The sequence below is a fragment of the Oryza sativa genome, chromosome 8 (genome assembly GCF_034140825.1).
Source record: "Oryza sativa Japonica Group chromosome 8, ASM3414082v1".
Lineage (NCBI taxonomy): Eukaryota > Viridiplantae > Streptophyta > Magnoliopsida > Poales > Poaceae > Oryza > Oryza sativa.
The window spans coordinates 9,057,133-9,084,877 of record NC_089042.1 but is presented as its reverse complement, the minus strand read 5'-3'; the positions used below and the strand labels follow the sequence as shown (position 1 = coordinate 9,084,877).

Here is a 27,745-nt window from a genome sequence, read left to right as displayed (position 1 = left end):
GGCGGAATGGGCGGGTGGGTCTCATGGCAACGGAGGGGATAGGCGGAGCTCGAGGTGGCAAGCAGAGCTCGGGACAGCCGAGGATGGCGAGCGGCGGAGACGGCACTCTCTTTCTTCTCCCTCCCCTTCTATCAATCGGTTCGGATGGTGAGCGGTGTAGGCGGCGCTCTCTCGTTTCCCACCCCTTCAGTCAATCGGTTCGGACGATGAGCAACGGTGGCGGCGCTGCATTGTGGGGGCGGCGAGTGGCGGAGGCAGCTCCTTCGCAGCCTCTGCCGACGTGCGCCTCCTCCACGGCCGCCTCGTGAGCTTGTTGCTGTCATCATCGTCATCGCCGCTGAGACCTGCCGCACCCAAGGTTGTCTACAATGGTGTGCACGTGTGACGTCACCGTCGCCTCCCGCGCTCAAGGATGCTCGCAGCCACCGGCGCACAGTTTGTCCTCGGCTTCCGCCGGTGCACGGGGCTCCTCCTCGGCATCTAACGCGTGCGAGAGAGGGGGTGAGAGACGAAAGAGATAGAGAGGAGAGAGATCTAATAGGTGGGCCCCATCATTTTAATAAAAGAATTATGGACTGGACTGTCACGTAGGACCAGAACCGCTTGCAAAGCTGCTGGGGAAGGGGGGGTTTCATCAGGTATTGATAGTTGAGGGTGAAAGATGTCAGATTTTAGGGTTTAGGGGGTAATTCGTACTCACCCAATAGTGCAGGGTGTAATTTGGACTTTTCCCTAGTGAAAAGTATCATACCAATTGGCATGCTTCCTAATGTTGAGCGTTAAAAGAAGATTAAAAAATTAGGTCTGCATATAAGCACATATCCTTTATGATTAATTTTGTTCAAATGATAACTTGTATTACTAATCTTCCAACCAGGCTCCAAGTAACATTTATTTTAGAAATGAATTAAACGGTACGATTTCTGCTGTTCTTTTAACGTCATATTGTTACTCTAATGAACAATTGAATAGTGCAAAGGTGCAAATGGGAGCAGGTTCAGGGGTCGGAGAAACCAAATTGCAAGTCCAGGGGGCTAGGTTAAATATTGGCGCAAATTCATCAAGTTTACTCTTTTAAACCTTGGATAGCACCTCCAAAATAGAAAAAATGGAAGGGATAAAAATTACTAGATGAAAAAGGAAATAAACTGTACTGCAATATACTGGACATCAAGGAAAAAAAAAAGCAGCCTGCTGTAAGTAACAACTTCTCAAGCAGGCAACCAAATCAAGTTACATATCATTGCTTACCCAGATTACTTACATAGTATATTGAAGGAGAGGTTTAGATTCATTAGAAGCGTGAAATTCGCTAGAAATTCAGCTACGGGACCTGCCAAGTTGTTATAAAAATCAAGGATTTCAAGGCTCCTCAAATTGTTCAGGTTTTCTGGGATTTGTCCTTAGAGAGGATTTCCTCTTCCCAAACTGTCATGGAATTAATGGAACAACTTAGAGAATTGTTGGAGAGGTTGAGACGTCTGATAACGGAAGGTATATGTATCTCTTATGGGATTTGGCCCGTCAAGGCATTAACAGAAAGATCCAACTTTTGAAGTTCTGTAAGGTTTCCAAGGCTAACTGGAACGCTGCCGTATAGTAAATTATTAGACAAATCGAGAGAGCTCAACTGTGAGATATTACCTAATGATTCTGGAATCTGCCCAGTGATTCTATTATGTGATATATAGATATAATTGATACTTGGAAGCCGGCCAATATCTGGAGGCAAGGTTCCCGTTAAGAGATTATATGACAGGTTGAGAAATATTAGTTTAAGCTTCCACAAATCGGTATGTATGGTCCCAATTATTTGGTTGCCGCCTAGGTCAATCCAATTGAGCTCTTTGCTCAGGTTTGCAATGCTAATTGGCATTGCACCAGCAAGGTTGTTCTGGCCAACATCTAGCATTTGCAAGCTGCTACAATTGGCCAATGATGTAAAAAATTCCCAATCACTAGGCCGTGTGGCTTGGAGCATATTGTCTCCTAATGCAAAGAACTTCAGGTTACCATGGATGCCAATTTCCCTAGGAATCGTGTCATGATATTTGTTTCCACGAAGAAGCAAGGATTCAATAGCAGATGTGTTTGAGAAGGTCGGTGGTATTATGCCCTCAAAATGGTTAGCAATTGTGCTAAAATAATTTATCCTGGGAAGCTTAAAACCAATATCGAGTGGAATTGATCCTGACAGTCTGTTGAAACCAAGATCCAAGAATCTAATGCAAGAAATATTGAAGATCGGTAGAGGAACATGGCCTTCCAACTGATTATCTCTGACATTGAAGTAAATAAGATTAGCCATTTTACCAAAAGATTCAGAGATGTTACCGGTGAAACGGTTCCCGTCAAGAACGAAGTGTGTCAATGATGTCAGGTTACCCATCCAACTCAAATTTTTGCCATGGATGATGTTCCTCTTTATGATAAACTTCATGAGTGTTGTGAGGTTGGATAAAGACTTGGGAACATTACCAGTAAGATTGTTGTAGCCAGCATCGAAAATGGCAAGCTTTGATGATTGACCAAGATCAGCGGGCATTGAACCTAACAGGTGGTTCCTGCTCAAGTTCAATGTATGAAGCTTTCGACAACTACCTAGGCTGGCTGGGATATCACCATCGAGGCTGTTGGCTGACAGATCAAGGACACGAAGGAGGGTCAGGTTGCCGAGCTGAGGGGAGATGGTGCCGACTAGGCCAGCACCACTCAGACGGAGAGTGGTTACACGACCTGGATGCCGGCAATTGTTGCAGGAAACACCGGTCCATCGACAGAAGACATGTGCTGGCATGTTGGTATCATTGCCAATGGAGTCCCAAGAGGACAGCACCTGTCTTGGATCGTTCCTTATGAGGGATTTGAATGACAGGAGTGCTGAGAGGTCATCTCCATTGATGGTCTGAGAGGTGGCTGTGAGCAAGAGCAGGGCATGTTTGATAAGAGAGAGCATCCAAAGCTGCCACTTGATCGCCATGATAGAGGAAGGAGGTTGAGAGGTTGTAGTATGGTGATAGCACTTGTAAGCAAGAGTAAGTCAGCATATAAGGTGTAGAAATCGGCACCAGTAGAATAGAGTTGTACCGGTGATAGCAAGTAGTGGTAATTGTGGGCTTCCTTGGAAACGCAGGATGACTGCAATTCATTGCATCAAGAAGACATAAAAAATTACCAAGAAGGGACCAAAAGGTGAGCCGGCCGGCACACCACAACAATATCCCTTACTTATGAAACGATTTTTGTGGTGGTGGTTTTTAGTTTCACATGTTTTGTAACTTTAGTTTATTGTTGATTCATTCAATGATTGTCAATGGAGATATATAAACTAGGCGACTCCCTCTTGTTGGAGCGGCAATATATTTGAAAGGGCCTGTTATTTCTGGAAACTAGTGATGCAACGTACATGTGAAATGGAGCTATGACACGAACATGAACTCCAACGCACGCTACCACCACTTTTACTGGCTGTGAAATGGAGCCTTAATATCTCTCCTTCATTCTTATGCAAAGGAAACATATAGAGGCAGTGAAATGCAGCCTTAATATCTCTCCTTTAGGTTAATTCAACAACAAATACATAAAACAGAAATGTTTGTATTTTTCAAAGTGTAAACTATTTGAAGTTAACAGTTCAAAATAAACTTACTGTATGAGGCTTATATTATCATGATGCGCAGAGGTCGTTTTTTAAACTTATCAATCCATAAATATTTCAAATCTTTAATATGGCTAATTAAGTAGAATTGACGTCCTTGCAAATGATGTTTTGAAATAAGTTGATAGCATTTTACTTTGAGAAGTACTTTCTCTATTAGGAATCAATATTTGCGACAAAGACTATAGCATGCAAGAACATTTTACTTGGAGAGTGATGCTGAAATCTCGTACATGAAAACTGACACTGTAAAAAATTTAGTCATAAAGATATAAGTTGTGTAGAATTTACTGTTCACCTGGCACAATCAGCTCAATCAGAAATTGAGACATATTCAACAACAAACCATGCGAACAAATTTTAAATAATCATTGTTTGTTCGCATGGTTTTGCAAAACAATGATTATTTAAAATTGACGTAGTCAATTTTGAAGTTTACAGTTTTCTCTGATTAGTTCAAAATATACATTGATGCTTCGATCATTTACAGTTTTGGTCTCCTGTTTGAGAAGACCGAACTTTCTTTGGACCAAAAGGACCGGACCGAACAAAAGAATCAATTTTAGTTTCACTAACCTCTGAACAAAAGAATCGGCCCTTCTATTCACCGAATTCAAAATACTGAAAAAGGGAATATCCAATTCAGTTGTCTAGATTTGAAGGCAGTTTAACATGTGAATTTTGTGATTGCACCATTCTATTATCTTGTCTTTCAAAACCTCTTTTCTAACTGTCCAAAGTATGGTTCAATTTCAGATATGACATTTGACCTAACACCTATGCTGAGGCACAGGGCTGTCTCCATAGCAGCTTGCATCATTTCAAACTACAATATCCACCATGTCATGTTCATGGGTGGAAAACCATCTATCAACGGTGTTATGTCCCTGGTTTTTTGAAAAATTCAGTATTATAATTGACGGGAATACTACAATTTTATGAAACTTCGGGGAAACTAACTCCATCTGTTCCTTTTGTAAAAGAAAAGGAAGACACTATTGATCATGTATGTAGGGCCTATTTGGAACAGGAACAAAAGCAAACTGTTGTCTGAGAGCAACAATTTCATATGATATTGTCTAGTGCGATGAAGTCACAATGTATTCATGCTCTTTAAAATTTGTCTTGAACAATTGTCATTTCCCCTGGAAATCGAAAGGCTAGACCGCTTAACTTTCAGGTGACATTAGGGCCCTACAAGTTAGTGCCGGCCATTATATTGAAATCTGATGCTTGATGTGATGGAATGAACAATTATTTTTTTTGCTGGGTCGGCCGAAAGAAATCGGTGACCAAATTTCATTAAGAAAGGGGAGTTTAAAATACAAATATAGCTTTGCATCGACAGTAGGCTGTCGAGATGGGGTTGAGGCTGAGCCTCTTCCCCATCAAAGCGGAAAAAGAAAACAAAGCCCGAAGGCTACATCACGAAGGTGTGTTTCTATTACAGACTTGGAAATAACCTCCGGACTTCCACACGAATATTTCCTCCTTGATGCTCTCTAGAAGCTGCTCCGCCGTCTGCAATCTGTGCTGAAAAATCCTAGCATTGCGCTCCTTCCACAGCAGCCAACAAGACAGGGCAACAACACAACACTGTCGAAATTATCCCTGTAGCCGGTCCGAAAACGCAATCGCGCTATCAGCCACCAGTCTGCTAGCGTCTCCCCGTCCTGCCCCGGCAAAGGGAAATCCACGTTGATCCAATCCCGCAGCAGACGCCATACTCGTTTTGTGTAGTCGCAGCTGACAAAGAGGTGCAAACAATCTTCCTGCTGTCGTTGACAGAGGACGCATTGATCTTGATGCGGCCAGCCCCTCTTTGCCAAGTTGTCTGCTGTGAGGCATCTACTCTTCGTTGCAAGCCAGAGAAAGAATCTGACTTTGGAAGGAGCTTTGGTTTGCCAAACAAGTTGACCCGAGAGAGAAACCTCCCTTGCCATGAAGAAGAGGTCATAAGCAGATGACACGGAGAAAAATCCATCTGGAGTAAGCTTCCATCGTATTGTATCATCCTCCTGGTTCAGGCTGAGCTGCTGTTCTTTATCTTGATCCATGAGGATTGTGGAAGAGACAATGACAACCAGCTTCACTAAATTAAGAAAGATGCTGAATTGCTGACCAGAGATCAATTAAACCCACTCGCCAAACAGCCACATTGCTGGAGTGTTGGTCATTGTTGAATAAACTCCAACACATTTCATTTTTAGGAATTTCACTTTCTCTTTGATTTCAGAACTTATCTCCATCTGCTCAGCGTGTTTTTAGCATTTCGTGTGCAACTTCTGTTTGCTACTCTAAATAAGAGGTAAAAGAAAAAGCAAGTGTGCGGTGTGCCGTTTTGGCTACATAACCATGTTCAATTTGTCCAATTTTGAGTTCAGCGCCTCCTTGCTATATGCTATGTTTCCCCTGTTTTTCCCTTTCCTATTCATTGTCAGATTTTTTGTGCAACTACTGCAAAGGTGTTCATCGCAAGGGCCAACTCCATCGGCTGTAAGATCGCTCACATTATCTCCAGTGCAGTAGACAGCACTTAGGTTACTGTAAGAGCAGTATTTTGGCTATGTAATTTATCTGATCCGTTCGTCAGAAAAACTGAAAAACGGTGGATAAAATAGCATGCAGTCCATCCCAATCGCCTCTCAAGCATGAGTTGTCGAGCCGGGATGACTACTAGCATTTCTGATAATCAACCAATTTTTACAAACGTCAATGGGAAATTGGAAATCCAAAGTGGCAACATCAACGGCGGAGCCCGGGCGGCTGCCCAACTAGCCCGGGAACTAGCTCCACTGCTGCATATTCATCAACTGCAATCAATGTTTATCTTTTCGTTCAAACTAGATGTTGCTGAGTTGAGGCATTGAACACTGACTTGCTTTTTACTAATACTCCCTCTATTCCTAAATATTTGACGCCGTTGACTTTTTTAAATATGTTTGACCGTTCATCTTATTAAAAACTTGAAATATGTAAAACTATATGTATACATAAAAGTATATTTAACAATAAATCAAATGATAGGAAAAAATTTAATAATTACTTAAATTTTTTGAATAAGACGAACGGTCAAACATATTTAAAAAAGTCAACAGCGTCAAATATTTAGGGATGGAGGGAGTAATTTGGTAGACTTGTTTAGTCGTTAATCATCTTTCGAAATCCATGTAAAAAATTAGGCAAAATTTTCTACAGGACACGCAAAAAAACGTGTAATTGGCTGGGGGACACCGTAAAAACGAGACACTGCCCATGGACAGTACAAAAGTTGTGTAATTGGCTATAGGACATCGGACGCATTATTTTATCATTTTCGGGATGAAAGAGTGGAGAGAAATTTCTAAATGACGGGAATGCCCCCTCTACTCCTCCTTCCTTTCTTCACACTGCAGCCGACATGTGGACCCGCACACAGTGTCGTCATCCTCCTCTCGCCAACGCTCAATGCCGGTCGCGTCCCCGCCCTCGATGCCGCTGTTGCCTCCGTTCGCCGCTGCACCAACGCTCAGACCACCTCCTCCACCTCATATCCTCCCTCCTCACCCCGCCCACACCTCCCCTCCTCTGCGAGCCGCCGTTGCCTTCGCCTGCCACCGCGCCGACATCCAGATCACCTCCCTCCACCTCATTTCCTCCCTCCTCGCCCCGCCCGCACCTCCCCTCCTCCACTACGCCCTCGCCCACACCCGCGCTCACCCCGCTAGATTCCACAGCGGGGACATCAAGCGCTGTCCAGATCGTCCAATTCGGTGGCAATATCAGATTCTGACGGCGCATTGTCCCCCTCATCATCTCCAAGAAATCCATCAGGCTCGGCGGCAAGAGGCGACCTGTCTTCCCCTATCTCGTCGTCGGAGAGGTGGGAGGGGTTCTTGAAGAAGCCGGGCAGGTTGGGGTCGGCGTCCTCGACATCTCTGCCCTCGCTGATGACCGGGCTCAGCGGCGGCGCGACCTGCTGTGCTTGCTGGTGGACATGGCGGAGACGAGGGAGAAGGACAGATTGCGGCTCTGAGGCGGCGGGCAGAGGAAGAAGGGGCAGCTGGCGTTGAGCGTTGGCGTGAGGAGGACGACGACACTGCGCGGGCCCACATGTCGGCTGCAGTGAGAAGAAAGGAAGGAGTAGAGGGGGGCATTCCCATCATTTAGAAATTTCTCTCCCCTCTTTCAACCCGAAAATGATAAAATAATGTGTCCGGTGTCCTATAGCTAATTAAACAACTTTTGTAGTGTCTATGGACAGTGTTACTTTTCACGGTGTCCCTCAGCCAATTACACGTTTTTTGCGTGTCCTGTAATAATTTTGCCAAAAAGTTATCAACCACAAGCATGCCATCTGGTGATCTGGACTGTAACTTTTTTTTTGGTGGGAGGGGGGGGGGTGTTGGAGGGAATGGTAAAACATGACATATACTCCATTATACATTTGTACTACGTATATACGGAGTATATAGCAGCCAAATCTATACTTTCTATATAGTTGGTACCCACTAACAATCATTAGAAGCTAAAGCTCAACATGCAAATATGCTACATCATCACCCACTAGCAATTACTATTTTAGACCATTTAAAATCTCATGCAAGCATGCCACATCTTCACTCTTTTAAACCATGGATAGCAGCTCCATGGTTTAAAAATTACAAGATGGAAAAGGAAATAAACTGTACTGACAATATCAAATTTTGAATATATTTTGATAATATGTTTATTTTGTGTTGAAAATACTATTATATGTTTTCTATAAACTTAGTCAGACTCGAAAAAGTTTGACTAGAAAAAAGGTCAAATGAATTATAATATAAAATGGACGGAGTACTGAACTTCAGGGGGAAAATAAGCATGCTTCTGTAGGTAACAACTTCTCAAGCAGACAATCAAATCTAGTAACATATCATTGCTTAACCAGATTACTTCGTTGCGCGAAATTCATCATCAGGAATATGTATGTGCTGAGTATGTCTTAATTATAGCATTCAATTCCTTGACTACATCATTCATCTTCATCCTTTCCCTTGGTGATTCCTTGCAGCATGCTAGACCAAGTCGAAATATAGGATAAACAACTAGTTCTATGATATCTTGGGTGTTTCCATTGTAGGTTGCGCTAGCATCCAGTATTTCCAGAATATTGTTAGGATAGGCTGCCTGACATAGTCGACAAGACTTGTTGTACCATAGTTAAAATTGTCAGTTGGTCTTCTTCCAGTAAACATTTCCAATAACAGCACCCCATAGCTATATATGTCACCATCCATGGAGACCTGAGATCCGGAGCCATATTCTGAAAACATATATATAAAATAAAGTTTGATTAGGGGGGTAAAAGGTGGATTCCACACTAACAATTCATCAGTCAAATATAATATCAATATTACATTTTGTTTTTGCATCTTTAGTCACAGTAAAATAATATCTTATCATTTTGTTAAACTAGTAAAATGCAGAACGGAAATAATTAATGAGATGCTAACACATAGTTGAATTAAATAATAGCCACTTACCTGGTGCAACATATCCAATTGTTCCTTTAATTACAAATGAGCTGCTTTCTTTGAACGGTTCAGCAATATTCATTATCCTCGCTAGACCAAAGTCCGTAACATGCGCCACCAGGTCATCGTCTAGAAGAATGTTGCTTGGTTTAATATCACAGTGAACTATAGGCGGCACAATATGATGGTGAAGATATTCCAATGCATCTGCAACATCAAGAGCAATATGCAGCCTTTTCATCAAATTTATCCTTGTGTAGCTTCTTCTAACTGCTGTCGTGTTTGCATGAAGCCACTCATCTAAAGTTCCATTGCAAATAAATTCTAGGACAAGTGCCTTGAATTCGTCGCCATTTTGGTCTGATCCACTACAGACGGTGATCACCTTGACAAGTTTCCGGTGTCGAATTCTCCTAAGAGCGTCACACTCGGTCAAAAAGCTTCTACTGGCTCCTCGTTGGCTAAGATTAAGAACCTTGATTGCAACTGGCACTAGATTCTGATCAATAATTAAATTTCCAATGTATACATGGCCAAAGCTTCCCGAACCGATCAAATTTGCCGGCGAGAATGAATTGGTTGCTGCTTGTAGTTCGGCATAAGATATCCTCTCATTTGTCTCATTGAGAAATAGGTTCTCATTATCAACAACATTCAGTTTCATCTTTCTCTTAATGAAGCAGTATGCAGTCATGCAACACATAGAGGAAATTAAAGTTCCAACAATGCAAAAGATTAAGACATGAAGTCGATGCACTGAAGCCTGGTCAGAATCTTCATATGAGCATGAAGGGAATTGCATGTATGGAGGGCCACCACATAACATTTTATTTCCTAAGAGTAACACTATAGTGACATTACGAAAAATCCCTGTATTTGGAACTGGGCCAGATAGTTTGTTGAAGGAGAGGTTTAGATTAGTTAGAAACGTGAAGTTCGCTAGAAATTCTGGTATGCGACCTTCCAAGCTGTTCTTAGAGAGATCAAGGATTTGAAGGCTCCTCAAATTGTTTAGGCTTTTTGGGATTTGTCCTTGGAGAAGATTTCCTTGAAAATTTAGGGAACTCAATTGGACACAGCTCCCAATAGCTTCTGGGATTCCACCAGACAGCTTATTCATTGACATATCCATTTTGACAAGGCTGTTCAAGAGCCCAATCTGTGTTGGAATGGAGCCAATTAGAGCATTGTTGGAGAGGTTTAGGCGTCTGGTAAGGGACGTTATTGCAAGTATTTCTTGTGGAATTTGACCTGTCAAGCTGTTACAAGAAAGATCCATGACTTCAAGTTTTGTGAAGTTGCCAAGGCTAGTTGGAATGCTGCCATCTAGAAAATTATTAGACAGAGACAGATAGCTCAATTGTGTGATATTTCCTAATGACTGAGGAATTTTCCCATCGATTCTATTATGGGATATGTAGAAAGAATTGAGCCTTGGAAGCCCGCCAATATCAGGAGGTAATGTTCCTGTGAAGAGGTTATATGACAGGTTGACAGAAGTAAGTTTGTTAAACTTCCATAAATCTTCAGGTATGGTCCCAATTATTTGGTTGCCACCTAGGTCAATCCATGACAGCTCATTGCTCAGGTTTGCAATGTTAATTGGCATTGCACCAACAAGGTTGTTCTTTCCAATATCTAGAAATCGCAAGCTACTACAGTTGGTCAATGATATAAAAAATTCCCAATCACTAGGCCGTGTGGCTTGGAGTGCGTTGTCTCCTAACGAAAAAACCTTCAGGTTACCATGGATGCCAATTTCCCTAGGAATAATGCCATGGTAGTTGTTTCCACGAAGAAGCAAGGATTCAAGAGCAGATGCGTTTGAGAAGGTGGGTGGTATTATACCCTCAAAATGGTTAGCAAGTGTGTTAAAACGATTTATCCTGGGAAGCTTAACACCAACATCGAGTGGAAGTGATCCTGACAGTCTATTGAAGCCAAGATCAAAGAATCTAATGGAAGAAATATTGAAGATTGATAAAGGAACATGGCCTTCCAAGTGATTATCTTGGACACTGAAGTAAATAAGCTTAACCATCTTACCAAAAGTTTCGGGGATGTTACCAGTGAAACTGTTCCCTTCAAGAACAAAGTGTGTCAATGTTGTCAAGTTACCCATCCAGCTCAAATCTTGGCCATGGATGAAGTTCCTCTCGACGATAAACTTTGTTAGTGTTGTGAGGTTGGAGAGTGACTTGGGAATATCACAGGTAAGATTGTTGTGGCCAATGTCGAAAACAGCAAGTTTTGATAACTTTCCAAGATCAGCAGGGATGGTACCTGACAGATGGTTCCTGCTAAAGTTCAACGAACGAAGCTTTGGGCAACCGCCAAGGCTGGTTGGGATATCACCATCAAGACTGTTGGCTGACAGATCAAGGACATGGAGGTGAGTCAGGTTGCCAAGCTGCTGGGAGATGGTGCCGGTTAGGCCAGCATCTCTCAGATTGAGAGTGGTAACACGACTGGGGTATTGGCGATCATTGCAAGTCACGCCGGTCCATTGGCAGAAGACAGGTGCTGTCATGTTGGTACCATTGCCGATGGCGTCCCAAGAGGACAGCACCCCTCTTGGGTCGTTTCTTATGAGGGATTTGAATGACATGAGTGCCGAGAGGTCATCTCCATTGATGGTCTGTGAGGAGGCTGTGAGCAAGAGGAGGGCATGTGTGAGAAGAGAGAGCATCGAAAGCTGCCACTTGATTGCCATGGTAGTAGAAGGAGGTTGAGAGGTTGTACTGTAGTGATAGCACTTGTAAGCATGAATATGTCAGTATATAAGGTGTAGAAATCGGCACCAGTAGAATAGAGTTGTACCAGTGATAACAAGTGGTTGTAATTGTGAGGCTTCTTGAAAACGCATGATGACTGTGCATCATTGCATTAAGAAGTAAAGAATTACTCGTACAAATCAGGGACCAAAAGGTGACCCCTTCACACCAAAACCCACTCAAACATGTCACCTGGCTGACGTACAACACAATATCTTATAAAACGACTTTAGTGGTGATATTTTTTAATTTCACATGTTTTGTAATATCATTATTGTTAATTCATTTAATGGTTGTCAATGGAGATATATAAACTAAGGCCCTGTTTAAATCACACCCTAAAATTTTTCACCTTGTCACATCGAACGTTTGGACACATGCATGGAGTATTAAATATGGACAAAAAAAAACCAATTACACAATTTGCGTGTAAATTGCGAGATGAATCTTTTAAGCCTAATTGCGTCATGATTTGACAATGTGGTGCTACAATAAACATTTTCTAATAGCGAATTAATTAGGCTTAATAAATTTGTCTCGCAGTTTATAGGCGGATTATGTAATTTGATTTTGTTATTAGACTACGTTTAATACTTCAAATGTGTATCCGTATGTCCGATGTGACACGCCAAAACTTTACACCTCTGCATCTAAACACCCCTTAAGCAATTTCCTCTTGTTGCAGTGGCAAGCTAGAAAGACTTCTTAGTACAATATATTTGAAAGGGGCTAGCTGTTTTTTCGGCAAACTTTGATGAAACTTACATGTGTTTTCTTATATGTTATTTATGACACCGACATGAGCTCCAACACACACCATTTTACTAGTCATAAGTTCGTGAAAACTCATAAAACTATAATGATATGGAAATTTTTCATGCCAAATCCACTTGTCCCACTTTTACATGAAAATCTTATTATCTTAGGTGGTGTTTTGGAAGGAGGGACTAAACTTCAGTTCCTGAGGGACTAAAATTTTTGTGAGTTCCTTCCCAAACACCCCCTTAATCTATTCCCAAGAGATCTTTAAACTATGACGCAAGAATTTCAACATGAAATTTCTTTCTGAATGAAGGGTGTATAGCTTGTAACTATTATAAAAAAAAAGAAACAACAGTAGATTATCTCATACATAGTAAGAGTTATTAATCTGAGTAACTCACATCGCATCCTAATGTACAATGAACATTTTCAACATTGACGTATCCTTTTTGCTTTTTTACCGGCAAACATTCACAAGCTCTTGAGAATGCAATTTCAAAATTATTATGCAAAGGAAACATATAGTGGCTGTGATGGAGCCTTAATATCTCTCCTTTAGATTATTTCAACAACAAATACAGAAAAAACAGAAATGTTTGTATTTTTCAAATTGTAAAATATTTGAGGTTACCAATTCAAAATTAACTTACCGTATGAGGGCTTACATTTTCATGATGTTTAGAGGTTGTTTTTTTAAAAACTTATCAATCCCTATATATTTAAAAACTTCAATATGGCTAATTAAGCAAAATCGACCCTGCCATTGATATTTGAAATAAATAGATAACATTTTATTTTGAGAAGTATGGTCTCTATGACTCTATCAGGAATTAATATATATTTGTGACAAAGACTATGGCATGCAAGACCAAACCTCAAACTATTGGAGTGATGCAAATCTCGTACAGGAAAGCTGACAGTGTCAAAAATTTAGTCGTATAGAGATAAGATGTGTAGAATTCATTGTTCACAACTTCACATAGCACAATTAACCCAATCAGAAAGTGGCACATATGGCGAGTTCTATGTAAAATAGTTTGTCTTCATGCTTTTGCAAAATAATGCGAATTTTAAATTGAGGTAGTCAATTTTGAAATTTACAGTTTCGCCTGATTAGTTCAAAATATATATTGATCCTTTGATCATTAACAAGTTTAGTTTGACTAACCTCAGGTCTATTGACCCTCATAAATTTTCATAGTAGTAAACTTGACCTCTGAACAAAAGAATAATCAGCTCTTCTATTCATTTATTTCGACATAATAAAAAACTGAATATCCAATTCACTTATCTAGATTTGAAGGCAATTTTCCAATGCCGGCACAACATGACCAACATGTCAACTTGGTGATTGCACCATGCTATTATCTTTATCTTTCAAACCTCATTTCTAAATGTCCAAAATATGGTCCAATATCAGATATGACATTTGACCTAACACCTATGCGAGGCACATGATATTCTCCATTGCAGCTTGCAACTCTTTGAACTGGTATATCCACCTAGTCATGGTCTTGGGTCATCTATAAAACTAATCAAAGGTGTTATGTCTCAGGTTTTTTGAAAAATCCAGTATTGTAATTAACGAGAAACATTGAAATTTATGAAAGTTTAGGCAAGCAACTCCATTTAAGCTGAGTTCGTTTGTTGAGGTTCCCAACTCACCTCACTCGTTTTTCGCGTGCACACTTCCAAAACGGTTAAATAGCGTGTTTTCTGCAAAAAAAATCTATATGAAAGTTGCTTTAAAAATTATATTAATCTATTTTTTAAAAAATAATACTTAATTAATTATGTACTAATGAGTCGCTCCGTTTTACGTGCGCAAGGGATTTTTTTACCAACGTCAGCAGCCGAACACAGCTTAATTATTTGTCCAATCACCGCATATCTCTTTTTCTTATTTGTTAACAAACTTATATATGGTTGTGTGTCTTACGGTAGAAGCCAGAGATATAAATCATCTCTATTATCTAAAAATATAATACATTTGTTCCTTTCGTAAAAAAACTCACAATTGACCTTCTATGTAGGGCCTATTGGAACAGGAACGCAAACAAATAGCAGTTCGTGTGAGAACAATAATTTCATATATAGCCTATTGGCTAGTGCGATGAAGCCACAATATATTCATGGTCCTCAAAATTTGTCTTGAACATTTGTCATTTGTCATTTCCCATGGAAATTCAAAGGCTAGACCGCTTAACTATCACGTGACACTACAAGTTAGTGACAGCCATTGAAATCTGAGGCTTGATCTGACGGAATGAGCAATTATTGAGACCTAGGAGTAACAGTGTTCCTTATCTTGATCCATGAGGAGTGTCGAAGAGAAAATGACAACCAGCTTCACCATGTTGAGAAAGATGCTGAATTTCTGACCAGAAATCAGCCAAACCCCACTCGCCATCCTTTCAACTGAACTTGGTTTTCCTGCAGTTCTATAGTGTATCTACAACCTAAGCAGCCAGACTGTTTTTGTTTTATAAAACCCAAAACACTTCATTTTAATTCCATTTTCCCTTTGATTTCAACACTTTTAGCCATCAGCTCAGCGTGGTTTTAGCAGTTCGTGTGCAACTTCTGCTTAAATAAGAGCAACAAAAACAAGATTGTGGTTTTGGCTACATAACTGTGCTCAATTTGTCCAATTTCGAGTTAAGTTTCTCCTTCTTCATATGTCCTCTGTTTCTGTAAAATCAAAGTGGGTTTAATTGTTATTTTGTGATGAAAAATTGGCATGTGAGATAATTAGTTTTGATATGTGGAGATTATTGGCGAGGTGGTTTTTGCATCGATTGGGCCGGGGTATGTGAACCGGTCAGACCGGGTGATGATGAACAGGGTTTTCAGATGTTGAACAGGTGTTGCGGTTGTGGTAAGCCGGTCAGACTGGAGTATGGCGACTAGTCAGACCAACCAGCCCGCGGTCTGACCGGCCGACACTTTGTTAGTTTCGGTTTCCGGTTGTTTCTTTGGATATCCGTGGATAATTCATGTTTATAGCTTCTAGATGGATACTATGTGTATGTAATATTGTTGTTTGGTAACAATGAGTCAAGTTGGTTAGAACTTGTGCTCGGATATTGGCGCAAATTCATCAAGTTTACTCTTTTAAACCTCCAAAATACAAAAATGAAAGTGATAAAAATCACTAGATGAAAATGGAAATAAACTGTACTAACAATATAGAGGACTTCAGAACAAAAAAAACATGCTTATGTATGTAACAACTTCTCAAGCAGACAACCAAATCTAGTTACATATCATTGCTTATCCAGACTACTTTGTTGCTCCAAATTCATTATCAGGCATATGTATGTGCTGAGAATGCCTTCTTTGTATCAATCAATTCCTTGACTACATTATTCATCTTCATTCTTTCCCTTGGTGATTCCTTGCAGCATGTTAGACCAAGTCGAATACAGGATAAATAACTAGTTGTGTCATATCTTGGGTATTTCCGTTGTAGATTGCATTAGCATCCAATCCAATATTTCTAGTAGATTGTTAGGATAGGCCGTTTTGACAATGTCGACAAGACTTGTCATACCATTTATAAAAATGTTAGTTAGTCTTCTTCTAGTAAACATTTCCAACAACAACACCCTGTAGCTATATATGTCCCCATCCATAGAGACCGGAGACCCTGAGCCATATTCTGCAAACATATATAAATCATAAAAATGTTTTAGTGGATACATAGTGAATATAGGATAAAAGGTGGATCCCACACTATAATCTTTAGTCAAATATAAGTTCAATTTTACATTTTGTTTTTGCATCTCTAGGTCACATTAAAATACTGTCGTATCGTTTTGTTAAACTAGTAAAATATAGAACGGAAATAATTATTGAGATGCTGACATAGTTGAATTAAATAAAAGCCACTTACCTGTTGCGACATATCTAATTGTTCCTTTAGTTACAAATGAGCTGCTTTCTTTGCACGGTTCAGCAATATTCATTATCTTTGCTAGACCAAAGTCTGTAGCTTGCGTCACCATGTCATCGTCTAGAAGAATGTTGCTTGGTTTAATATCACAGTGAACTATAGACAGCATAATATGATGGTGAAGATATTCCAATGCCTCTGCCACATCAAGACCGAACTTTCTTTAGACCAAATGGACCGGACCAAACTTTCCGTCTGGACCGATTGCCTACCCATAATTAACAAGTTTAGTTTCAGTAACCCCTGAACAAGAATCATCCCTTCTATTCTCCAGTATCAACATACTGAAAAAGGGAAAATCCAATTCAGTTGTCTAGATTGGAAGGCAATTTTCCAACGTACAACATGAGACCAACATGTGAACTTTGTGATTGCACCATGGTATTATCTTTGTCTTTCAAAACCTCTTTTTTCTAACTGTCCAAAGTATGGTCCAATATCAGTTATGACATTTGACCTAACACCTAATCACCAATGCTGAGGCACAGGGCGGTCTCTATTGCAGCTTGCATCATTTCAAACTAGTATATCCACCATGTCATGTTCATGGGTGGAAAACCATCTATAAAACTAGTCAAAGGTGTTATGTCCCTGGTTTTTTTTTTTGGAAAATCCTGTATTGTAATTAACGGGAATATGACAATTTTATGAAACTTTAGGGGAAGTAACTTCATTTGTACCTTTTGTAGAAAAAAATAAACTATTGACCCTGTATGTAGGGCCTATTTGGAACAGGAACAAAAACAAACTGTTGTCTGAGAGCAACAGTGTCATATGCTATTGTCTAGTGAGATGAAGTCACAATGTATTCATGCTCTTCAAAATTCGTCTTGAACATTTGTCGTTTGTCATTTTCCCTGGAAATTCAAAAGGCTAGACCGCTCAACTTTCAGGTCACATTAGGGCCCTACAAGTTAGTGCCGGGCATTATATAGAAACTTGATGCTTGATGTGACAGAATGAACAATTATGGGACAATTGCTTATTTGACCCCGTTTTGAACGGTAACCGCTGATTTGGCCTCTACGTTTTGAACTTTGCTTATTTGACCCTCCTTTTAGAGTACGAAGCCTCTATCTGACCCCATTTCAATGACTCTGTTAGGGTTCGATTTAAAAAAAATAGAAAATGTTTCAAGAGTTCCTAATGGCGAAAATACCTTCCAAACCCTATTTTGACTCTCTCTCTCTCTCTCTCTCTTACTCGTGCATGACTCTCACAGTCTCACCTCTCTCAGTCGTGCGTGCGGCAGCGGCGGCGAGCTACGCGTGCGAGCTAAGGGGGCATTCGGCAGGCATAGTGAAACATTGTGAGTACATTAGGTGAAACATTTTTTGTAGAACAAAAAATGAAACGAGTTCCCTTAATAGAGGGTTTTCAAAATATGTGGGTGATTTGTTGCAATGGAGTATGTGGTGGAGACATGTGGTGGGGCCCAATGGGGGAGACACGTGCGCGTATTTGGGGAGCGACTGATCTGGGCGCCGGGCGCCAGTCGACCGATCCGGCGCATTTTCCATATCATTCACAAGAAGTGAGCATGCTCTCTTTTTCATTTGTTCCATTTTACTTGACAACCATTTCCATCTTCAGCGTTTACATGGGTTCTGTTTTTAGGAATGGATAAGTATTCTTAATTCACAAATGTGAGGGTAGGGGTGGGGCTGGGGGCGTAACTATGTGAGAGGTGTATTTTACCTACCCCTCCGTTTTAGGTTATGAGACATTTTGACTTTAGTCAAAGTTGAACTACTTTAAATTTGATTAAGTTTATAGACAAATATAGTAATATTTATAATATTAAATTAGTTTCATTAAATCAATAATTGAATATATTTTTATAATAAATTTGTCTTGGGTTGAAAATGTTATTATTTCTTTCTACAAACTTAGTCAAATTTAAAGCAGTTTAATTTTGACCAAAGTCAAAAAGTCTTATAACCTGAAACGGAGGTAGTATAACACAACCTATTGTTGTATAGTATGTATATATATGTTTGTTTTATATATCGCAGATGAGCACAATAGTAAAAGAACTAGTGACTTGAACTATAGACTTTTGACTCAACTCCGCATGCCAACAATCATGTTTCTAGTTAGTCATATGATTTTTCATGTTGTCTAAATTGAACTGACTAATTGTATCTGCGCATCAGGGGGATCCGTTCTCTAGCAGTAGGCCAATATCGTAACATTTCCCTTCTCCTTTGCAATTGGCGGCTGCTTTTCACTACTAGAAAAAACATTTTCGCCGACGTTGGCAAATCATTTTCGCAGGTAGAAAATTTTCTACCTATGGAATGATTTCACTCCAATATCCATGAAACCATCTCCAGAGAACAAAATGGTTACCAAGATGTGATGTGCTGGTGAACTCCACCAGTTATAATGCTTTACCGCATTTCATTGACTATATATGGCCATGTTTAGTTATAGGGGTGAAAAGTTTTGGCGTGTCACATCGGATATACAGACACACATTTAAAGTATTAAATGTAGTCTAATAACAAAAACAAATTACAGATTCTGTCTGTAAACTGCGAGACGAACTTATTAAGCCTAATTAATCCATCATTAGCAAGAGTTTATTGTAGCACCACATTGTCAAATCTTGGCGCAACTAGGCTTAAAAGATTTGTCTCGCAATTTACACGCAATCTGTATAATTAGTTTTTTTTCTATATTTAATACTTCATGCATGTATCAAACATTCGATATGACGGGATGAAAAGTTTTTGCGCGGGAACTAAACATGGCCTATTCCTTGTAGCATCTACATACTACTATTACACTCTTGTTCTTTTATTCCAATTTATTTCACAACTTTATTTTGGGATACAAAAGTGCATGTTATGTGCCAATGACCACGGAAGAAGTGTGACATCCCGGCTTAGGACTTAATAGAATTAATAGAATACTCATATCAACAAGTTACAACTTCTTTTTCAGAAATTGATCTCTAAAGAACTCCAGGGTTAAGCGTGCTTGGGATGGGTGACTGGCCGGGAAATTATTCCCGGGTGCGCACGAGTGAGGACAAAATATGCAGAAAAGACTTATGTTGATCTGTGAAGCGGGCCCGGTCTGGAAAAGGCGGGACGTTACAACAAGCATCTGGACTAGTACCATTTTTTTTTGACATTGTGAAGAGAAACGCTCATGTATGCAAGCAAAAAAGCATCTGGATTGTACGACAAGAATTGGGGAACAGCCTGAACCTGTAATGCCTCCATTTTACGTCCTGTATCTAGCTGTACTATTATTTTCTTAACTGTCAACGTCGAGTAGTATGGTGGAATCTTTATTTGGATATATTCTGACAGCAGTATCTGTGCAATGTGAATTCTGTGTACCATGAAAAGATCTATAACGAGAACAAACAAAGGAATTGCAAGGTGGATGATAATTGTATGGCAGACCTCCAGAGTTCCACTACTGTTAGATAATAATTCTGTGAGGTTAGAACCCAATGCTACAATGGATGCCTTGTTTTTAGGCTAGAAGACAGGAGGCATATTAACCAAGGTGATGCCATTGTAGAGTTCAGAGTATCGGCATCTAGCACATACAGTGCCACTAATCTGTTTGGTACAGCTCTAACTCCTAAATATAACTTCAGGAGTTAAATCTGGAGTGGAGTTGTGGAGCTGCCTAAACCCAGCTCCACAACTCTAGTATATTTTGTGACAGAGCTCCACCCAACTTCACTCCCAGTTTTGGTGGAGCTGAAATTGTTTGGCTGAGCTCCAGCTCCAGGAGGGGTGGAGTTGGAGCTGGAGCTGTGCCAAACAGGCTCTAAGACTCATGTTGAAACTTGCTCCATCACCATAGCTGAAACCTCTATTTGTATGCACTCCCATTAGAATAACGGAACGCGGGCGTGACCACAAACACAGATCAAATCACTTTGTTAGCTGGCAACTGGCTCTTGTTGCTGGACGAATATGCCATCACACTGTAAAAAGACGTTTTTAAAGGTGCCACCCTTTTACTACACAGGCGGCTGTCATTAATGCTGGTTTGTGGTTTCTTGAACTCTGCTATTGCCCTTTCAGCCATATTTACATATTCTTCACATGGATGCTTTGTTTTCTCCCATATCATAGTGTGGATACGTCTCTCCTAGCTCCACTACTGTGGTCTGTGGCCACAGATTTGTGAAAGAATTATAACCGTGCAACAATTCCTAACTCACCATTTATATTCAACTTTAATAGACAAGGGTCTTGTTAACCTCTCTCTCTCCCTTTTTTAAAAAATAACTTTTATAGACAAGGGTCTTGTTAACCTCTCTCTCTCCCTTTTTAAAAAAAATGATACTGCTGGTTTGTTAACCCAAATTAGTCATGTAAATTTTTATATGATGGCAATATTATCTGTTCACCAGATCAATTTGAACAACTAAACAAATGTATGCATATGTATTATAGTAAGATTTGCATGTATAGACTTTTCATCAAACTTCTGCTTCATTTATTTATGTGGGAGAAAATATTCTTTCAAAAAATAGTTCTTACAAACTTGTACCTATAAACACTTTGTCTATGTTTTCAGCGTCCATGTTTTCAGCTTCTTCCCATGTCGGAGAGACAAGCTCTTCCCATGACATTAATGTTTCCTCAATGTGGTTAGCAGAACCAAGGAGACTGTTGATTTGCTTTACTCCAACATCACAATGCATAACACTGCAGGTATTACACATGACCTTCCTAGCTACAGTACATTGCAACTGCAGATCTTATAAAGAATACGAAATGCTATTCTCCCGAACCACTCATATCTATAATATTGGGGTAAGCTCTGGAACATGTTTAACGCGTCAAAGAAGCATGAATGACTACAGTGCAAAAGTATGGGCTGATCTTAGATTCATGCAAATCTCCCAAAATGCTCACTAGTTCGTTCTAAAGTATAAGATGCATTAGAGTTTTTAGATGGTCTCTAACATTATGCATTGATCACTAATTTTATTCATAATGTATTATGAAAAACAATGAAATTAATGTCATATGTAAATACTTTTAGATATGAATATAGCAATACTATATATATGTTTATAGAAACAAATACACAATTTTTTAGTTCAATTATTAACTAAAAGATTCAAATATTGATTTTCTGGAAAAATAAGGATGATTTATACTCTATTTTATTTTTGACAGAGGGAATACCATATGTTAAAATATACTCCTATTTTTTTTGTATGATGTTGATTAGTTTAAAAATGAACTAACGAAAAAAAAACTTTTTTTTGGGAATTGGATAGGTTCGGTTGGATAGTTCCAGATATTTTTAGATTTAGAAACGAATTAGGATTGAAACGAAAGCAAATACAGTAAGGGCACTATCCGTTGAAATCGAAAAACAGTAGGAAACTATCCGGAATTTTTCTCCGGTTATTCTCATGTAGCAATTAATTTTTAGAAGGAAAACACGTATATATACACCTAACTTTGTCATACGAAAACAGATGAAGACAAACTTTATATCAAATTGTAGAGCTCGACAAGATATACGACTTTGTTGCTGACAGTTTATTGTTTGAATCATATATGGGGGTCCAAATATTCATTAGAAAATACCATATCTATTTTTACAAAATCTCAGATCTACAATTGAAATGACATCAGATGGAGACGTACTCTGGATATCAAAGTTATATAGTTCAGTGAATCTACTACTGTGTAGTTTATGACACTTGTATTTGAAAATATTTTAAGTGTAAAACAAATATTACAAGTTTCGAAGAGGTGAAATACAATGAATTCAATCTATAAAACGAGAACTTGACATGTGATATAGACAAGTGATATAGTAAGTAAGCTATGCATGAAGTAAGAGGTATTGGAACTAGGAAGTGGATAATCATATTAAAACGTGGGTCTTTTAGGGGAATGTCCATGAAAATCGATTTTCACATACGGTTGTGAGACCTCCTAAAAAAATTGATGATACAATTTTGGAGATGTTGATATCTTATTTTAGAAAAATAACAAGCGATACCTCTTGCTTCATTAAGGAATCTCAATTCGAGGTATTTTTTATATTCAGCAAATATTCGTTATTGTACTCATTCCGTTTTGTATTCGTTCCGTATTTGTATTCGATAATATTTGATTCCATTTCCGTATCCGTGTTTTTGATTTCGATTCCGATTTCATCCCTATGGCACAGTATACTTGTGTGCTGGACTAGTTACTACTAGTCACCAATTGAGCCTAAAAGCCTGGGTAATTAATTAATCCGATCATAGTTGATTCTCTCTCTCTTTTCTCTTCTGCTTTTTTTCAATGTGACTGTTCTTTTACATAAATGTGGCTGTTTATATGTCCATTATCATCCATTCTAATCCTTTCTTGTAAGTTGTAAGGCATATTTTACTGTACTATGGTGTATATAACAACGAATGGATCTTATGATTATATCCATGCATAGTTTGAAAATGCACATCGTCGTCTTCAGGCCTGGGTGAAGCCTAGGCCAGCTTAGCTATCTTCTTCTCTGCTTTGGTTTGTCTTCATTGCACCCAAACATTTTTTTTCTTGGGTAATAAAATATGGTTGTATTTTTTTTGCCCAATGATTACAGTCGTAAAAGATTTACAGCTGAAACATTATTACTAATCTTCCAAGTAGCCCCTACATAACATTTTTTATATGGATTATTTTTTGAGAAACCCATTTTTATATGGATTAAACGGTAAGATTTGTAATGTTATTTATTGTCCTATTATTATCCTAATAATGATGTGATTTTTCATCGTAAACAACTGAAGATTGCAAAGCTGCAAACCAGGACAGGTTCAGGGGACTGAGAAAGTAAAATGCAAGTTCCGGGGCCTACGTTAAACAGTGGCTCAAATTCATGGAGTTTACTCTTTAAAACCATATATAGATAGCACCCCCAAAATACAGAAACAAAAGGGATACAAAGAAATACAAGATGAAAATGAAATAAACAGTAGTGACAACAATATAATGGACTTCAGATACACCAAAAGCATACTTCTGTGACAACTTTTTGAGCAGACATAACCAAATTTAGTTACATATAATTGCTTACCCAGATTACTTGGTTGCTCGAATTTCATTTAGGCATAGCTGTGCATGCCTTCTTTATAGCAATCAATTCTTTGACTACATCATCCATCTTCATTCTTTCCCTTGGTGATTCCTTGCAGCATCCTAGACCAAGTCGAAATATAGGATAAATAACTAGTTCTACCAATTCTTGAGTGTTTCCATTGTAGGTTGCGCTAGCATCCAATATTTCCAGTAGATTGTTAGGATAGGCCATCTTAACATAGTCAACAAGACTTGTTATACCATTGATAAAATTGTCAGTTGGTCTTCTTCCAGTAAATATTTCCAGTAACAACACCCCGTAGCTATATATGTCACCATCCATGGATACTTGAGATCCCGCTCCATATTCTGTGTATATAAATGAATGTTTTAGTTGCTACTAATAAGTAGGGATAAAAGGTGGATTTCACACTACAATTTTTCAGTCAAATAGAAGATCAGTATCACATTTTAATTCTTTTAGCATCTTTAGGTCACATTAAAATACCATACTATCATTTTTATGAAACTAGTACAATTTAGAGTGGAAAGAATTTTCACTGTGGCCATAGTTTAGTTAAATAATAATCATTTACCTGGTGGGACATATCCAATTGTTCCTTTAATTACTAATGAGCTGCTTTGTATGCGTGGTTCAGAATGCATTATCTTTGCTAGACCAAAGTCGGTAACATGTGCCACCATGTCGTCATCTAGAAGAATGTTGCCTGGTTTAATATCACAGTGAACTATCGGCGGCACAATATGATGGTGAAGATATTCCAATGCCTCTGCAACATCAACAGCAATATGCAGCCTTTCCACCATATTTAGCTTTCTGTAGCTTGTGCTGGTTGTTGTACTTGTTGCATGCAGCCACTCATCCAAACTTCCATTGCAAATGAATTCTAGGACAAGTGCCTTGAATTCATCACCATTTTGGTCTAAGCCACTGCAGACAGTGATCACCTTGACAAGTTTCCGGTGTCGAATTCTCCTAAGAGCATCACACTCGCTCAGGAAACTTCTGCTGGCTCCTCTTTGGTCAAGATTAAGAACTTTGATTGCAACAGGCACTAGATTCTGATCAATAATTAGATTTCCAATGTATACATTGCCGAAGCTTCCAGAACCAATCAAATTTGCCGGTGAGAATGACTCGGTTGCTGCTTGTAGTTCGGCATAAGATATCCTCTCATTCGTCTCATAAAGAAATGGGTTTTCATTATCAACGATGTTAGGTTTCATCCTTGTCTTAATGAAGCAATATGCAGTCATACAAAACAAAGAGAAAATCAACGTTCCAGCAATGCAAAAGATTAAGACATGTAGTCGATGCACTGAAGCATGGTTAGAATCTTCAGATGAGCATGAAGGGAACTGCAAGTATGGAGGGCCACCTCATAGCATTCTATTACCTGAGATTGACACTATAGTGGCATTACAAAAAATCCCTATATTTGGAACAGGACCTGACAGTTTGTTGAAGGAGAGGTTTAGATTAGTTAGGAGCGTGAAGTTTGCAAGAAATAAAGGTACAGGACCTGCCAAGTTGTTGTTAGACAGATCAAGGGTTTCAAGGCTCCTCAAATTGTTCAGGCTTTCTGGGATTTGTCCTTGGAGAAGGTTTCTATAAAAATTTAGGAAACTCAATTGGACACAGCTGCCAATAGCTTTTGGGATTTCACCAGATAGCTTATTCATTGAGAGGTCCATTTTGATGAGGTTGTTCAAGTGCCCAATCTGTGTTGGAATGGAGCCACTTAGAGCATTGTTGGAGAGGCTGAGAAGTAAGGTAAGGGAAGGTATTGTAAGTATCTCTTGTGGGATTTGGCCCATCAAGGCATTACTGGAAAGATCCAAGAGATTAAGTTTTGTGAGGTTCCCAAGGCTAATTGGAATGCTGCCATCCAGAAGATTATTAGACAGAGATAGAAAGATCAACTGTGAGATATTGCCTAATGGTTGTGGAATCTGCCCAGTGATTCTATTATGTGACATAAAGATAGAATTGATTATTGGAAGGCGGCCAATATCAGGAGGTAAGGTTCCTGTGAAGAGGTTGCAGGACAGGTTGAGAGAAGTAAGTTTATTGAGCTTCCATAAATCTTCAGGTATGGTCCCAGTTATTTGGTTTTCACTTAGGTAAATCCCTATGAGCTCTTTGCTCAGGTTGGCAATGTTAATTGGCATTTCACCAACGAGGTTTTTGTGTGCAACATCTAGCCTTGTTAAGCTGCTACAGTTGGTCAGTGATGTCATAAATTCCCAATCACTAGATCGTGTGGCTTGGAGCGCGTTGTATCCTAACACAAATACCTTCAGGTTACCATGGATGCCAATTTCCCTAGGAATAATGCCATGGTAGTTGTTTCCATGAAGAAGCAATACTTCAAGTGCAGATGCATTTGACAAGGTGGGTGGTATTATACCCTCGAAACGGTTATTAATTGTGTTAAAACGACTTATCCTAGGAAGTTTAATGCCGATATCGAGTGGATGTGATCCTGACAGTCTATTGAAGCCAAGATCCAAGATTCTTATGGAAGAAATATTGAAGATTGATAGAGGAACATGGCCTTCCAATTGATTATTTTGGACACTGAAGTAAGTAAGGTTAAGTATCTTACCAAAAGTTTCAGGGATGTTACCAGTGAAAATGTTGCCTTCAAGAATAAAGTCTCTCAATGATGTGAGGTTGCCCATCCAACTCAAATCTTGGCCATGGATGAAGTTCCTCTTGACGTTGGAGAGTGACTTGGGGAATATCACCGGTAAGATTGTTGTGGCCGACACTGAAAACCACAAGCTTTGATAACTGTCCAAGATCAGCAGGGATGTTACCTGACAGATGGTTCATGCTCAAGTTCATGGCATGAAGCTTTGGGCAACCGCCAAGGCTGATTGGGATATCTCCATCAAGACTGTTGGTTGACAGATCAAGGACACGGAGGTGGGTCAGGTTTCCAAGCTGCTGGGATATGGTGCCGACTAGGCCGGCATCGCTCAGATTGAGGGTGGTAACACGACCTGGATGCCGGCGATCGTTGCAGGAAATGCCGGTCCATCGGCAGAAGACAGGTGCTGTCATGTTGGTAGTGTTGCTGCTGGTGTCCCACGAGGACAGCACCTCTCTTGGGTCGTTCCTTATGAGGGATTTGAATGACAGGAGTGCTGAGAGGTCATCTCCATTGATGGACTGAGAGCTGGCTGTGAACAATAGGATGGCATGTGTGAGAAGAGAGAGCAACCAAAGTTGCCATGTCCTCTTGATTGCCATGGTTAGAGTAAGGAGGTTGAGAGGTTGCAGTCTGGTGATAACACTTGGGAGCAAAAACCAAGTCAGCATATATAGACATATGGTGGTGTAGAAGTCTGCACCAGTGGAACAGAGTTATACTCACTAGGTAGAACAAGTAGTAGTAACAGGGGGACCATATCCCACTCATGAAAGACACTTTTATGGTGACACCTTTTATTTTGTAAATTTCCTATTCTTAACTCATTTAATGATGGTCAATGGAAATAAATAAACTAGACGATTCCCCCACTACATTGCTGCAGCAATCCAGAAAAAAATTATTCCCTCCTTCCCAAATTGATCATCATATGATAGAATTCAAAATTTCTCAAATTGATCATCATGTAACCTCCGCATAGACACGGATTCCATCATAATACAATTAATGCAGCATGGAAGAATGTGTGCATGCTAAGGATTTCAAAAATTCTGACTGCAAGAATTTCCGAATGAAAAGGGTGTATAGCTAATTATTGCTCAGTTTGTTTCAAAATATAAGGCCTATTATGTTTTGTTAGGTACTTTGACCAACAATTATTTTTTATAATAAAACTAATAAGGTAACCCGCACATTCGCGTGGGTAAGTATGTTTTTTACACGTGTTTGACCATTTGTCTTATTTAACGTTTTTATGCAAACATGTGGAAATGTAAGTTATGCTTAATAAAGTTATAAACCAAGTCACAACAAAATAAATAATAATTATTTATTTTTAATTTAAATAAATTGTCGAAC

The 27,745-nt window shown here is 39.3% G+C and overlaps 1 protein-coding gene and 2 pseudogenes across 1 annotated transcript; all 3 read right to left on the bottom strand.

Moving 5' to 3' along the window:
• Positions 1-1,286: 1,286 nt before the first annotated feature.
• On the bottom strand, positions 1,287-2,965 carry LOC107276939 (receptor kinase-like protein Xa21). Its single transcript, XM_026027595.2, has one exon. It carries the CDS (start codon positions 2,954-2,956, stop codon positions 1,508-1,510), a length of 1,449 nt encoding a protein of 482 aa, XP_025883380.2. The 5' UTR covers positions 2,957-2,965; the 3' UTR covers positions 1,287-1,507.
• A 5,512-nt stretch (positions 2,966-8,477) lies between these two features.
• LOC107276554 (probable LRR receptor-like serine/threonine-protein kinase At3g47570) lies at positions 8,478-11,901 on the bottom strand (annotated as a pseudogene).
• An 11,613-nt stretch (positions 11,902-23,514) lies between these two features.
• On the bottom strand, positions 23,515-27,071 carry LOC4345064 (receptor kinase-like protein Xa21; annotated as a pseudogene).
• Between the last annotated feature and the right edge of the window lie 674 nt (positions 27,072-27,745).

What these genes read in the sequence shown, in the direction of transcription:
- LOC107276939 (XM_026027595.2), bottom strand. Translation starts at nt 2,956, where the DNA reads ATGCTCTCTCTTATCAAACATGCCCTGCTCTTGCTCACAGCCACCTCT.